This window comes from Diabrotica virgifera, chromosome 5 (assembly GCF_917563875.1).
Source record: "Diabrotica virgifera virgifera chromosome 5, PGI_DIABVI_V3a".
NCBI classification, from domain to species: domain Eukaryota; kingdom Metazoa; phylum Arthropoda; class Insecta; order Coleoptera; family Chrysomelidae; genus Diabrotica; species Diabrotica virgifera.
Genome location: NC_065447.1, coordinates 162,737,774 through 162,751,807, shown reverse-complemented (window position 1 = coordinate 162,751,807; position 14,034 = coordinate 162,737,774). Strand labels below are relative to the sequence as shown.

At 32.2% G+C, this 14,034-nt stretch overlaps 1 protein-coding gene across 1 annotated transcript in view; it reads right to left on the bottom strand.

The window, feature by feature from the left end:
* Window positions 1-13,255, bottom strand: part of LOC114328461 (uncharacterized) — a 30,140-nt gene extending 16,885 nt beyond the window's left edge. The window contains exon 1 of the mRNA XM_050651639.1: window positions 13,143-13,255. Coding sequence (XP_050507596.1) covers window positions 13,143-13,189 — 47 coding nt within the window. The 5' untranslated portion in view covers window positions 13,190-13,255. The remainder of the gene's footprint in view (window positions 1-13,142) is intronic.
* Between the last annotated feature and the right edge of the window lie 779 nt (window positions 13,256-14,034).

Genomic DNA, 14,034 nt, shown 5'->3' with positions numbered 1-14,034 from the left:
TTCTTTCTATGTCTGTTGTTAGAGAGCCGTCAACCCCCATTCGCTGTCTTATCTCAACATTACGTATTCTCTCTCTGCGTGACACTCCACCTGATCTTCTAAAAGCGTCCATTTCTACTGCCTCCAGTTTTCTTCTGTTGTTTTCGGTTATCCGCCAAGTTTCTGCTCCGTACAATAGACTGCTTTTAATAAGAGATTCGTAGATATTGTGTTTTCTTCTTTTTCCTATTTCATGATTCCACAGTACGCTGTTTAGACAACCTATTGTTTTTCTGGATTGTGTTATTCTTCTCTTTATTTCTTCATCATCTTTCCCCGTTTAACCTTGACACGTTTAACCTACATAAAAAGGTAAAAGAATTGGCAGGTATACAAAAAAGGCAGCATCCCAATGTGCTATACAACGCAAATGGCCAAATAATAACTGACCTACAAGAAAAGCTTACGACCTGGAAGAATTATATAGAAGAACTCTTTGCCGATGAAAGAGAGGATTATGATATTGGTAACATACAAGGTGAGGAAGGACCAAAAATCTCTAAAGAAAAAATACTATATGCTATAAAAACAATGAAAATGGCAAATCACCGGGTCCAGATGGACTTCCATCGGAACTTCTTAAGCTGGTGGAAGATGAAACAGTAAATGTTTTGGTTGACCTCTTTAACTGCATTTATAAAACAGGAGAAATACCTAAGGAATGGCTTCTGTCAACTTCTGTAACTATTCCAAAGAAAACAAACGCAAAACTGTGCACCGACCATCGCACAATAAGCTTAATGGGACACACACTAAAAGTATTTCTTAAAGTGATACATACAAGAATTCACAAAAAACTAGACGCTGACATCAGTGATACTCAATTCAGGTTTCGAAACGGGCTTGGAACAAGGGAAGCACTATTTGAACTTAATATCATGTGCCAAAGATGCCTAGATGTTAACCAGGACATATATTATGTGCTTTATTGACTACAACAAGGCGTTCGATAAAGTTTGCCACGAACACCTGATGGGACTGTTGGTAGAGAAAAACTTGGATAAAAGGGACCTCAGAATTATCTTCAATATTTACTATAACCAGAAGGCGAATATTAAAGTATAACGGGAAACAACCGAGGAACTCCAGATCAAAAAAGGCGTAAGGCAGGGATGCATACTTTCACCAACCTTGTTTAACTTATATTCAGAAGATATTATAAACAGAGCCCTTGCTGACCAAGATATAGGAGTTAAAATAAATGGCACTTTAATAAACAATTTCAGATACGCTGATGACACAGTGTTAAAAGCAGAAACCCCGGAAGATCTCCAAACACTGATAAACAAAATAGTAGAGTGCAGCGAAAAGTTCGGTTTATCACTTAACATAAAAAAAAAAGAAAAATAATGATAGTGTCGAAATCTCCACAAAATTTTTCTGACATAACCGTACATGATCAAAGAATTGAGCGTGTTAGAAAATATAATTACCTGGGAACTGTTATTAATGAAAACAACGACAACTCTGAAGAAATCAAGATCAGAATAGAAAATCTAGAGCTACTTTTATCAAAATGAAAACAGTTTTATGCGAAGAGAGCTAAGTTTAAATCTTAAAATTCGCCTCATGAGATGTTACGTGCTGTCAGTTCTTTTCTATGGAATGGAAGCTTGGACACTGAAAAAGATCGATACAAGGAAAATAGAAGCATTCGAGATGTGGATGTACTGCAGGACACTGAGAATATCGTGGACAGAGAGAGTGACAAACATGGAAGTGTTGCGAAGGATGCAGAAAGAAAAAGAACTTGCGCTTACTATTAAAAAGCGCAAACTGCAATACTTGGGACATATAATGAGGGGACAAAAGTACCAGCTACTACAATTAATTGTTCAGGGGAAAATAATAGGTAAAAGATCCATTGGCAGAAGAAAACATTCATGGCTGAAGAATTTAAGAGATTGGTACAAGTGCAGCAGCTGCCAATTATTTAGAGCTACGGTATCAAAAATACGCATAGCCTTGATGACAGCCAAACTTCGGAACGAGGACGGCACCTGAAGAAGAAGAAGATAATGCGTACACTAGTGGCTACCTACTAATGGACGTTATGGAATGTTAATTTCAAATCTTATAAATTATAAATTTATACTGCAGAAAAACTTGAAGCATTTTTGGGAATCTTTTTTCCGCTAGTCTGCATAAATCTTATAAGGAACATAAACTTGTGTGATTACACAACAGTTGACGAGCAATTGTTACCTTTTAGAGTACTACCTGGAGTAGAGGTCCCATCAGACCGTAACCTCCTTGTCTCCAAAATAAAAGTGAGGGTAAAAAAGATAATAAAATCCAAAAGTTCTAAGGTGAATACTCAGTTGTTCAAAATAAACGAAATATGTGTTAAGGCTTTAAGACTTTAATCAATCAAGAAATAAAAAAATTAACAAAAGAAATGAAAAACACTGAGCATGTGAATATTGTGTAGTGCAAAATCAAAGATTCTATTATAAAAACACAGAAATAAATCCTACAAAAGAAAGAAGGAAGCCGGAAACCTTGGATGACTCAAGAAATACTGGGAATCATGTACCAAAGAAGAAAATATAGAAACAAGAACCCATATCCTAAATACAGATAAAAACATAAATTAATAAGGAAGAAAATAAAATAGGCTAAGGAAAAGTGGATGGTGGATACATGCATTGAAGTGAAGGAATCGCAGAAGAAACATCATCATTATAATTTACATAAATAAGTTAAAGAATCATCTGGAAAATTACGAACAAACACTGAAGTATCCGTATCACTCGCTGGCGCGTGAACGGCACCTGACTGAAGTAACCACATTACGCGCTAGCAGCTGATTGGCAGCGAATGGGTTAAGTAATAAATATGTAGAATTCCGTGTTCAATATATTCTATTTACCGATGAAACTAGATGCAATTGCCTAGGTGTTGAAATAAAAATCACACCTCTGTGTTTAAAATTCTAAATTGTCTCTACCTAAGAGACTGTCATTCTAAGTGTACCTCTATTAGCTATAATTTCAGTCATCAGACAAAATCCGTGAAATTAACTATATAGGGTGAGGCAGATAAAGGTCCTATTAGAAATATCTCGAGAACTAAAGGCAACAGAATCATGAAAATTGGAATGAAGGGGTTTTGAAGGGTGATCTATTTAATAAAAATATTTTCATCTATTTTCTACCTCCGGTTATACCGGAAGTTGCTTATAACTTCGTTTTTTTAAATGGGACAACCTGTATATTTTACATTTTTGGATTTTCCTCGATGTCTCCTTTCTTAATAAATGAGGTTTTATATTATTATGCAGGGTAGTTTAAATGATAATTACGTGTTTTTATTAATTTCGTAGCAATTTTCACACCCTGTAGAATTGTAGTACTTTGACATCAAAAACTCTATTTGCGTTTAAATGATTTTTAATATTGTCTACTATTGTTCAAAATTATTAGTATAGCTATATATTGAATTTTAGTATACAGGGTTGGTCAAAACACGGAATGAATATTTTCTGAGTTCTCTAAATGGAACACCCTGTATTTTCGTATTGTAATGAAATGATATTTTATGGTACTTTTTTTATTTTATAAGCATTCCCTATACCTAACTGCTTTAATTTGTGAGTTATTGGTGATTCAAGCCAAACATTAATTGCAACAAAAAATACGTGAAATTTTATTACGTTGGCCTTGAGAATATTCAGTCACAAATAATTTTTCGGAAATAAATTCATATTAATCTGGACTGATCGTTAAAATTCCCAATAGTGGTTGAGCTATCAAAATACTTACGCAGTTAAGATTGTTGTTGGGATTAACAATTAAGCACAAATTAAAGCAGTTCGGTATAGGGAATGCTTAAGAAATAAAAAAGTAACATAAATATCATTTCATTATAATACTAAAATACAGGGTGTTCCATTTAAGAAAACTCAGAAAATACTCATTCCGAGTTTCGACCAACCCTCTATACTAAAATTCAACAAATAGCTGTACTAATAATTTCTGACAATAGTAGAGTATATTAAAAATTATTTCAACATAAATAAAGTTTTTGCTGTCAAACTACTCCAATTCTGCAGGGTGTGAAATTTGCTACGAAATTAATAAAAAAAAACGTAATTATCTTTTAAACTACCCTGTATAACAATACAAAACTTTATATTTTAAGAAATAAGACTTCGAGTAGAATCCAAAAATGTAAAAATATATAGGGTGTCCCATTTAAGAAAAAACGAAGTTATAAGCAACTTCCGGTATAACCGGAAGTAGCAAATAGATGAAAATATTTTCATTAAATAGATCACTCTTCAAAACTCCTTCATGCCAATTTTCATAAGTCTGTTGCCTTTAGTTCTCGAGATATTTCTAATAGGCCCTTTATATGCCTCACCCTGTATACAAAAGCAACTACCGAGTATTGTTAATAGAATTTAGACTGCTTTATCATTCATAAACTTAAGTTAACTTTTGTCTCATCGACTATGTATAATCTCAAACCTTCTCCTCAAACCCATTCAAAGTAAATAGAAACGATACCTTGATAAAAGAATTCAATCGGCTGCAAAATCAGTTGGTTATTCATTCAATAAGATAGAAGTTGAAAAACGAAATTAAGCCGGGTCCTCATTAGTCAACCTCATTGGTCAATAGCGCTGATTCTATGCAATTGAACATACAATTCAAATTCACTTAAATATATTGAACTGGGTCTACAAAGTGCTAATTTTAAGAATGGCTGCAAAGAAGAAAAAAAGAAGTAAACACCTCCACCTCCAGAAGAAAGTAAAGAAGTAAAAAATCCATCAGCTTGGCCGAACTAAAACAGTTTGGGTTTATACAGATCCAGTGGCGTAACTAGGGTGGGGCGGAGGGGGCGGTACGCCCCGGGTGTCACCCGCTCGGGGGTGACACCCGAGAGACCTGATTAAAAAAAATAAATCGTTAATTTGTAACTTTACCCACTTTACAATCAAAATACAATTCGATATTATTTTGTAAATACACGAAGCCGAGAAAAGTCGAGGTTAAAGAGGCATTTCTTGGATTTTTACCCGTTAAAAGAAAAAAAGCACTTGATCTAAGTGACGAAATTCTCAAGAATCTTGAAATTAATGATTTATATTATTATGAAGCATCTTTCACAGGGATACGATAATGCAGCTCTTATAAGCGGCATACAAAGTGGAATCCAAGCTAGTATTAAATACGTAGGAGCAAAATTTCCCAATTTTTTGCGTCAAAAGTCCTGAAAAAACTAAGTATGTTTGAAAAATTTACATGCAGAATGAAAGATTGTATTATTATCGAGGGCCGAAAGTCCGTGAAATCTTCTATATCTTTATTTGAATAAGTTACAGGGGTGAAAAAAAAAAGAAAAAGTGTGATTTTTAATATGAAATATCCCATTCAAAAGAAATTTTTGGTTAGTCTGAGGGACTTTCGGCCCTCGGTAATAATGTAATATTGCATTCTGCGTTTAAATTTATCAAAAATACCTATTAGTTTTCTCAGGATTCCAAAAAAAAATGAATGCAATTAAAACAAATTGGCGCGAAATTTTGCGCCTACGCCTTTAAAGCAAAAAAACAAAAAGGCCATTTTCGTTGGATGTATTGATCATTCAACTAATTTATGTGGTCAGCACTCTTTTGCACACAATACATCCTGAGTAGTTAACCTTTTTCGTAGTGGCAATAGTTGCGTAACTGTAGGGGCAATTTTTTTCTGCTTCCACTAGCCTGCTGGGAAGTGCTTATTAAACACAGCAAAGCATCTGTTAAACGACTATTCACAACGCGTTGGAGTGCTCACTATGCTGCAGTTAAAGTATTGGCAGAATAAGTATAGTTTTGTTGCTGTAATTGAGGAATTATGTCATCAACATGAAAATTTAGACACCAGAGGTCTCCACATAAGCTGTGTGTAATTTGACATTTCTTTGTAATTTTTTTTGGGAATGATGTTCTAAGAGAAATAAATTTTTGTCAGATTGAATTGGAAAGTAAAGGCATAACCGTTGATTAATCAGGGATCAAAATAGCTGCACTTTGTATTGAAGAAAAACGTGGTCATATTATATGAAATAATAGATTTTGTCACGAAAAAATAAGAATACGACGACATCGACATTCCTACCAAAAAACGAATTATACGTCAAAAACGAATGGATAGTGACTTAGCTACCGATACAGGACTCACATTGCTTCGAACCGAACTTCAAAAGGATATGTTGGACTGTTTTGCCGCATAGAATAAGCAAGGAAAGAGAACTTTTCCACACAGTGAAATTTAGAAAAACATCATACCTAGGCCACATACTGAGATATAAAAAGTACCAATATGCTCAACTTACAGTGAAAGGAAATAACGTGGGATAGAGAGAACTAGGAGAAAAACGAACTGTGGTACAAGAATCATTAAATTTAAAATGGGAATACGCTGGACATGTAGCTAGGAGCGATCTAAACAAATGGCACAGAACAATTCTAACCTGGAGACCATACCAACACAAAAGACCCAGAGGCAGACCTCCTATGAGATGGACAGATGATCTGAAACGAACTGCCGGGAAAAATTGGCTACAAGTAGCGTGCAACAAAAAACAATGGAAAAAAGGGTTGAAGAGGCTTATGTTCAGAGGTGGACGTGACTGGCTAGACAAAGAAGAAGAAGAAGAAGAAGAAGAAGAAGAAGAAGAAGAAGAAGAAAAAGAAGGAAGAAAAACACTATCGTGGAGCAAAAACATCCAACAATGGACAGGGCTAAATTTTGAACAGCTAATACGAACAGCTGAAAACCGAGAAGAGTTTTCAATAATTGTAGTAGCCAACCTTCATTGAAGAGAGGGCACTTTAAGAAGAAGCACTGTTTTGACCTATTCAATTTTGAACTCGAAACCAAATCAAGGTCTATTATTCATGGTGTGACTGCATTCAGTTAACAGTTGAAATTAGCTGTTTCAACTTTTTTTTGACTTTACCATGAAGAGGTATCAGAAGCAGACCTCTTGCTAGAAATACCAAGGTTCAGAAGACATTTACAAGCAGCCAATATTACAGCCTATATAATATGGTTAGCTGTACGTAGACTTTTTAAAATTCATTGTGGAATGGAATTTCATCGAATCTCTCCCAAAATTACAGGTAGCATTAAAATTATATACTTATAAAAAATAAACTTATAACCATTTGCTTATCGGTTGCTTTATGTGAGAGAAGTTTTAGTAAGCTAAAATTAAAGCAAGAATTACTTTCGAGCAACAATGGCGCAAACAAGGCTTTCGGTTTATTATCTATACTTAATTCTTATTTTTTTCATTATTCAAAACATACGTGTATCAGATTTTCGTTGATTTTAACAATCTTTATTTTTAGGATTTGGGGTGACATCAGAGATTATCGCCCCGGGTGTCACCAATGCTAGCTACGCCACTGTACAGATCATCTGTTCCTGTACCACTTTTATTTTTTTAAATATTTTATTCAGTTCAACTTTGTGTGCTGTCCAGATACTTTTCATTTTATTTTTAATATCGTTTATAGTCAGGGCTTCTATTTTAATTTCAGAACGAATAACTTCGCACGAATGTTTAATCGCAAAAGTTGAGTGACAAAATTTGAAATTTAGTATTTTAATCACATTTCTCTTAAAATACAGAGTACAAAGAAGTATTCTGGAAAGTATGCAACTTTTAATATCGACGTTAAAGATTCCCAAAATAACATTTTATGTTCCTAGATACTGACCGTGGGTGGTGAATGGCTAATTTTGGTCTTACTTTATGTTTTTGATGGTGCTGAAAACGAAAATAAAGTTTACATTGAATATTAGGTGGCGGAACATTGTTAGAATCGCAATTTTACCCTAAAAATAAAGAAAAATAAAGTCACTTTTCTCTTAAAATTAAAAGTTGCACCAATTTTTTTCTATAGCAGATTAGATCTAAATTCCCCGCAAAGCTTCTTTGGAGTATATATTTTAACATAAATGTAAATAAAAAGATAAATTTCAAATTTTGTCACTTAACTTTTACGATTTAACTTTGCAAATCACGAATCTGTACCTTTTATTTTAAAAAAATTAATATTTTTATGACAATAAGACTGACAGTCTACAACAGATCTCATAGTCTTCACAAAGGTGAGAAATGGTCAGTACCTGGTCATTTTAGGGGTGCCTGCCGCTCGCCTATAATAATTCATAACAAGATTTACAAACAGCCTGAAGGGGATAGGGACCCAGAAAAAATTTTTTTAGGAACAGTATGTGAAATCGAGAGGCCTTGTTTAGTTTCATTGTGCTTCTGCAAAAATGTCGTGATTAACAAAAATATGCATATTTGTGTTTCATAGGTTATGAAAAGGCCTTTGGTAAGGTCAAGTACGAAAAAACTAATAAAATGTTTATAAAAAAGAACATCGATTTTAATTGCAAAAAAGTCTAAAATAGAGTTCAATTTGAAAAAGTCATCGCCAACCTCCATTAGAGACGGTACCTAAAGAAAAAAGAAGAATTTTTGTCAAAAATATATTTGGATATGATCTAAAACATCCTAAATATTCACGATCAAAAAACCGAACAATTTGGAAGATCAATGGGGAGTATACTGCCTCTATCATGGTGTGCCACATCATTAGAAATAGATCTTAAAGACCTTTTTAAAAACATTGTTATGACAGCGTTCAGCTAAATTAGGAGCTTGAAAAAAAATCATTTAATAGTTATTTATGATATAAGTGTTAAAAGTACACGTTTAAGGCACGCATGTGAAAGTTTGCAGAATGAGCGAAGCGAGTTCTGCAATTCACATGAGTGCCTTAAAAATGTACTTTTAACTACGCATATCATACAATATTTTTTCTACAAACGTAATTACAGGACAATATCTACAAAAACTTTTACTTGAACTTGGCTGACATTCCATTTTTATATTTTTTTGACATTACATCAAAATTGCCTATACGCTCTGAGCTTCGTTGGTGTCGCTCCTAGCGGACTACTAATTCAACTTTCACCGGTAATTTTTAAATTTATTATTTAGTTGTTATCGCTTAATATTTACAACGCAAAAAAGTAATTAAATTGTAATCGATTTTTTTAAGATTTTTCCAATCATTTTAAAGTTCTATTGATAAAAATATGAATTTCTTAATTCGGATACTTTCAAAATTATCGTGTAGATGGCGCTAAGATTAATAGATTAATTTATAATTACATCTTACGGAACATTAAAAAACTTAAATTCAGTATTTAAAACGTAAGTATATTTAAGGTAAAAATATATATCACAGCTTTGACCAACTAATATTTTTTATAATTAGTGTTTTTAATTTTAATTTTAAATTAATCACTTTGACATTTATGTCAAATTTCCGGTAAAGGTTTACAGACTTGTCACTACTGGCGCTCGCGAATTTGTAAATATCCCCTCTACGTACGAGCTCACAGCGTATACCGTCAATACGAACTGCAGTGCCATAAAAATTTTAAAGCACTAGTGCCTTAAAGTAGCATTTTTAACGCTCGTATGGAGTGCTAAAAATTGCATTTTTAACACGGTTGTAGAAAAAATATTTTTTTCAATGTAAAGAAACTAGAAAGAGCTACTAAGGCTATAATTTGAATATAACTTTAAAATATTATCAGTAGCAATTACACGAGAGCTCTAGAATTATCAATTTGTATCCGAGTGACACTTTGACAGTTTTAATTATTTTACGACACGAAGAGGAGTGAAATTATATCAAAGTGTCCCGAGAGCAAACGAGCTCGAGAGTAATTCAGTAAGATTATAAAAATAAGGAATGTTAGTAGTTTTTTAGTGCATTAATAAATTAATAAGATAATATAGATTAATATTATATGCAGATTTTAGAATAAGAATTGTTAGAATTCTGTCAAAAATCTTCTAAGAAGTTTTTAGATATCATAAGAATTAAACCTTTATTGGTGTTTATCTCAATATGTATAAAATGTGATATTCCTTGTTTTTGCCCTGTACTCTTATTTAATGAATAAAACTGTCTGTTTAAATCATTTTAAATAATATTTTATTGATATCTTCGCCTAAATATTTGCTAAACATGTTTATTATTGATTGTTGTTCTCTGTGACATGCTGAAAAAGATTAATTGGCATTAATGTCACTTAATAGGCATCTGACGTTAAATACTTGACGACGAGAAATTATCAAAAAGTATCAGTAGTAATTGCACAAGAGCTCTAAAATTCTATATTAATTTTAGAGATCGAGTGCAATTTGTTGCGATTATTTCATGAATAAAACTGTTCAAAACCAAAATTTTATTGTAATTTATTTATGTAAGTACAAATAGTACAAATAAACACACAGTTGTTATAAATATTTGACGGTTGAAAGTCATCACTTTTATAATTTTTAAAACATTAATTGTCATTAATGTCACTGAATGTATTTTTTTCATAGCAACGAAGGGCATCTGACGTAATATACTTGACGGCAAAATTATCAAAAATTATCGGGTATAATATCACAAGAGAGTGAGAATAAACTGAAAATAATGCGACAGTTTTTCGAAAATTTGTTGTTTGGCAATAGACACGAGAGCCCGCATGGGTCTGCCCAATGACAACAAATTTGAGTAAAAATGAAGCATTATTTTCTTATTTATTCTTACTGTCGTGTGATATTCGTAAGATTATTTTTTAATACGTATATTATGGGTATTTTCTTAAATGTGACAGTTGTCAAAACTATGAAACTGGTTGCCATTAAACAGAAACAATCTACTTAAAAAAATTCTATCGGTAATTTTCTACAGTAGATAATTCTCAGTATAATTTTAATCTGATTGGACAGAATTAAACACGTGATCAAATATTTTACTATACGATTGGAAGTTAAAATCATCAAAAAATAATCAGTTTAATTTTTATTTATGTAGCATTCTATTGGTCAGAACCTCCTATGAATGAAATAATCGGTAGTAATTGCACAAGAGCACTAATATTATTGAATTTTTCCCGAGTGACACTTTGACAGTTTTAATTTCACGACCCTTCGGCTCGTGAAATTATGTATAAGTGTCACGAGGGCAAAAATTATATATTAATTTTAGAGATCGAGTGCAATTTGTTGCGATTACTTATTTCATGAATAAAACTGTTCAAAACCAAAATTTTATTTTAATTTATTTATGCAAGTACAAATTAGTACAATTAAACACACAGTTGTTATAAATATTTGACGGTTGCATGTCATCACTTTTATAATTTTTAAAACATTAATTGTCATTAATGTCACTGAATGTATTTTTTCATGGCAACGAAGGGCATCTGACGTACTATACTTGACGAAGGGAAATTATCAAAAATTATCAGGTATAATATCACAAGAGAGTGAGAATAAATTGAAAATAATGGGACACGAGTGGGTTTTTCGAAAATTTGTTGTCTGGCAATAGACACGAGAGCCCGCAGGGCTCGAGCGGCTATTGCCCAATGACAACAAATCTGAGTAAAAATGAAGCATTATTTTCTTATTTATTCTTAGTGTCGTGTGATATTCGCAAGATTATTTTTTAATACGTATATTATGGATATTTTCTTAAATTTGACAGTTGTCAAAACTAGGAAACTGGTTGCCATTAAACAGAAACAATCTACTTAAAAAAATTATATCGGTAACTTTCTACAGTAGATAATTATCAGTATAATTTTAATCTGATTGGACAGAATATCTTAAGATCAACACGTGATCAAATATCTTACTATACGATTCGAAGTTAAAATCGTCAAAAAATAATCAGTTTAATTTTTATTTCTGTAGCTTTCTATTGGTCAGAATCTCCCATGAATGAAATAATCGTCATTAATATCACGGCAGGTGAGGCCAAGCGGGGATTTTTGCAGTTACTTGAGTGCGTCAGATTATTACATGGGGAGAAACTTTGTACCCTGTAAATGTACCTCTACCATATTGGCCCTTATTGCAGGGGAGTTCGTTAAGGGGGGCCAAAAAAATCTATCCTTTGAAAAGCTCGAAATCGTCAGATTAAGATAAGGTAAGTCAAGTACATGCAAAACAGTCTATATTTCAAACATCTGACGATTTGAGGGGGGCGTAAGGAAATGGGCGAGTCCCAAAATTTTCAAAGAAAAAAGCGAATATTTCGCGAAATGAATGACAGCTCGAAAAACTAAAAAATACTTGCTCAATATTTTTCAAAAATCTATCGAATGATACCAAACACGACTTCCCACGGAGAGGGTTGGGGGGTAAATTTAAAATTTTAAATACGAATCCCGCGATATTTCGCCAAATGAACATCAGATCGAAAAACTGAAAAATACACTTATTCAATATTTTTAAAAAATGTATCGAATGGCACCAAACACGACTCCCCACGGAGGTGGGGTGGGGGGTTACTTTAACTTAAATGGGAGCCCTCATTTTTTATTGCACATTTGGAGTCCTTACGTAAAACTAAGTAACTTTTATTAGAGACATTTTTTCGAATTATGGATAGATGGCGCTATAATCTAAAAAAGCGATTGTTGGAAATGGAAAATTAAATCAAAAATGGAAAGTCCCCACTAAATCCCCTACTCTTCACAAATCAATAGGTCCCCATAACGCTCGAGTGACTGCACATTTAGAATACTTTGCTCCCCTACCATTAGATGCATAACTAAAAGTTTATCATGGATATTTTCTTAAATGTGACAGTTGTCAAAACTAGGAAATTGGTTGCAATTAAACAAAAAAATCTACTTAAAAAAATTCCCACTGTAATTTTGTACGGTAGAAAATTACCGATGTAATATATTCTGACTGGACATAATTAAACACGTGATGAAAAATCTTACTACACTATTAGAAGTTAAAATCTCCATGAATTAAATAATTATAAGAATTCTGTCATAATTATGTATTAAAATTCCTTAAAGTTGCGAAAATCAATACTAATCATTAAATTAGCTGTAAAAAAACTGTAATCATACCTGTAAAGTAATAGCATATTATCTGGTGCAAAAAACATGATAAAAATGCAAATATGTATTTATATCCAAATAAAATTTCCAAAAAACTAAGAAACTTTTTATAAAAGAAAATAAATATACTATTAATAAATATAAATTGATACTTACTCTTTGAAAATTTCACCGAATAAAATATCAAAATCTTTCCAACTCATTTTAATAAAACGTTAATTTTAATAAAACACACAAACAAGTTTAAACAAATAATAGGCGAATAATTGAAGTGTTCAAATTATTTTTGATGTTTTAGTAGCTTTCAATAGACGGCTTTTTGTGAATTTTTAATATAAAAAGCTCATTGGCGTACTTGTAAGTAACTGAGTGAAAATTTTAAACTTATAGTCCAGGAACCGAAGCATTTCACCTCGCAATTTTTACAGAATGGATCGATTTGCTTGAAAATTTGAGAATAAGTAGTGGATAGTTCAAGGATCAAAATCTATATGATGCCGAAAGGCGCTTTTACCATGGAGGCGGTTGCCACCCCATCTTATGGGTGGAAATTTTTTATTATATTTTGACTGCAAAAGTTGATAAAAACATTCATTCTAAGCAAAAAATGTTTTATATATTTTTTTGATAAAATTAATACTTTTCGTGTATAATCGAAAGTGTGAGTTTTATACAGAAGAAATCAATGTTTTTCGTTATATACTCATTTACCATTCACTCAATTTTTGCCGTAGAAAAAATTTTTTTAACCAAGTTCTAGGGAATTGAATAACCTACAATTTTATATTGAAACATTTTTTCGTATCTCTGATGCTAATCTTTATATTCTGAAGAAAATGGCATTTTTTACCAAGCTACAAAAATTCGTTATTCGCTTTTAACTCCTGTTTTTTTAAAACTAATCATTCTAAGCCAGTCAAACTCCTAGAATCTATTAATAATAGATAAATAAAGAAGAATGAATAAGGTCAATGACTAAAAGCAAAGCTAACTTACATTATTATGCTTCCAATTGGATTTCTTTTTTCTTTTCAAAAATATATATTGA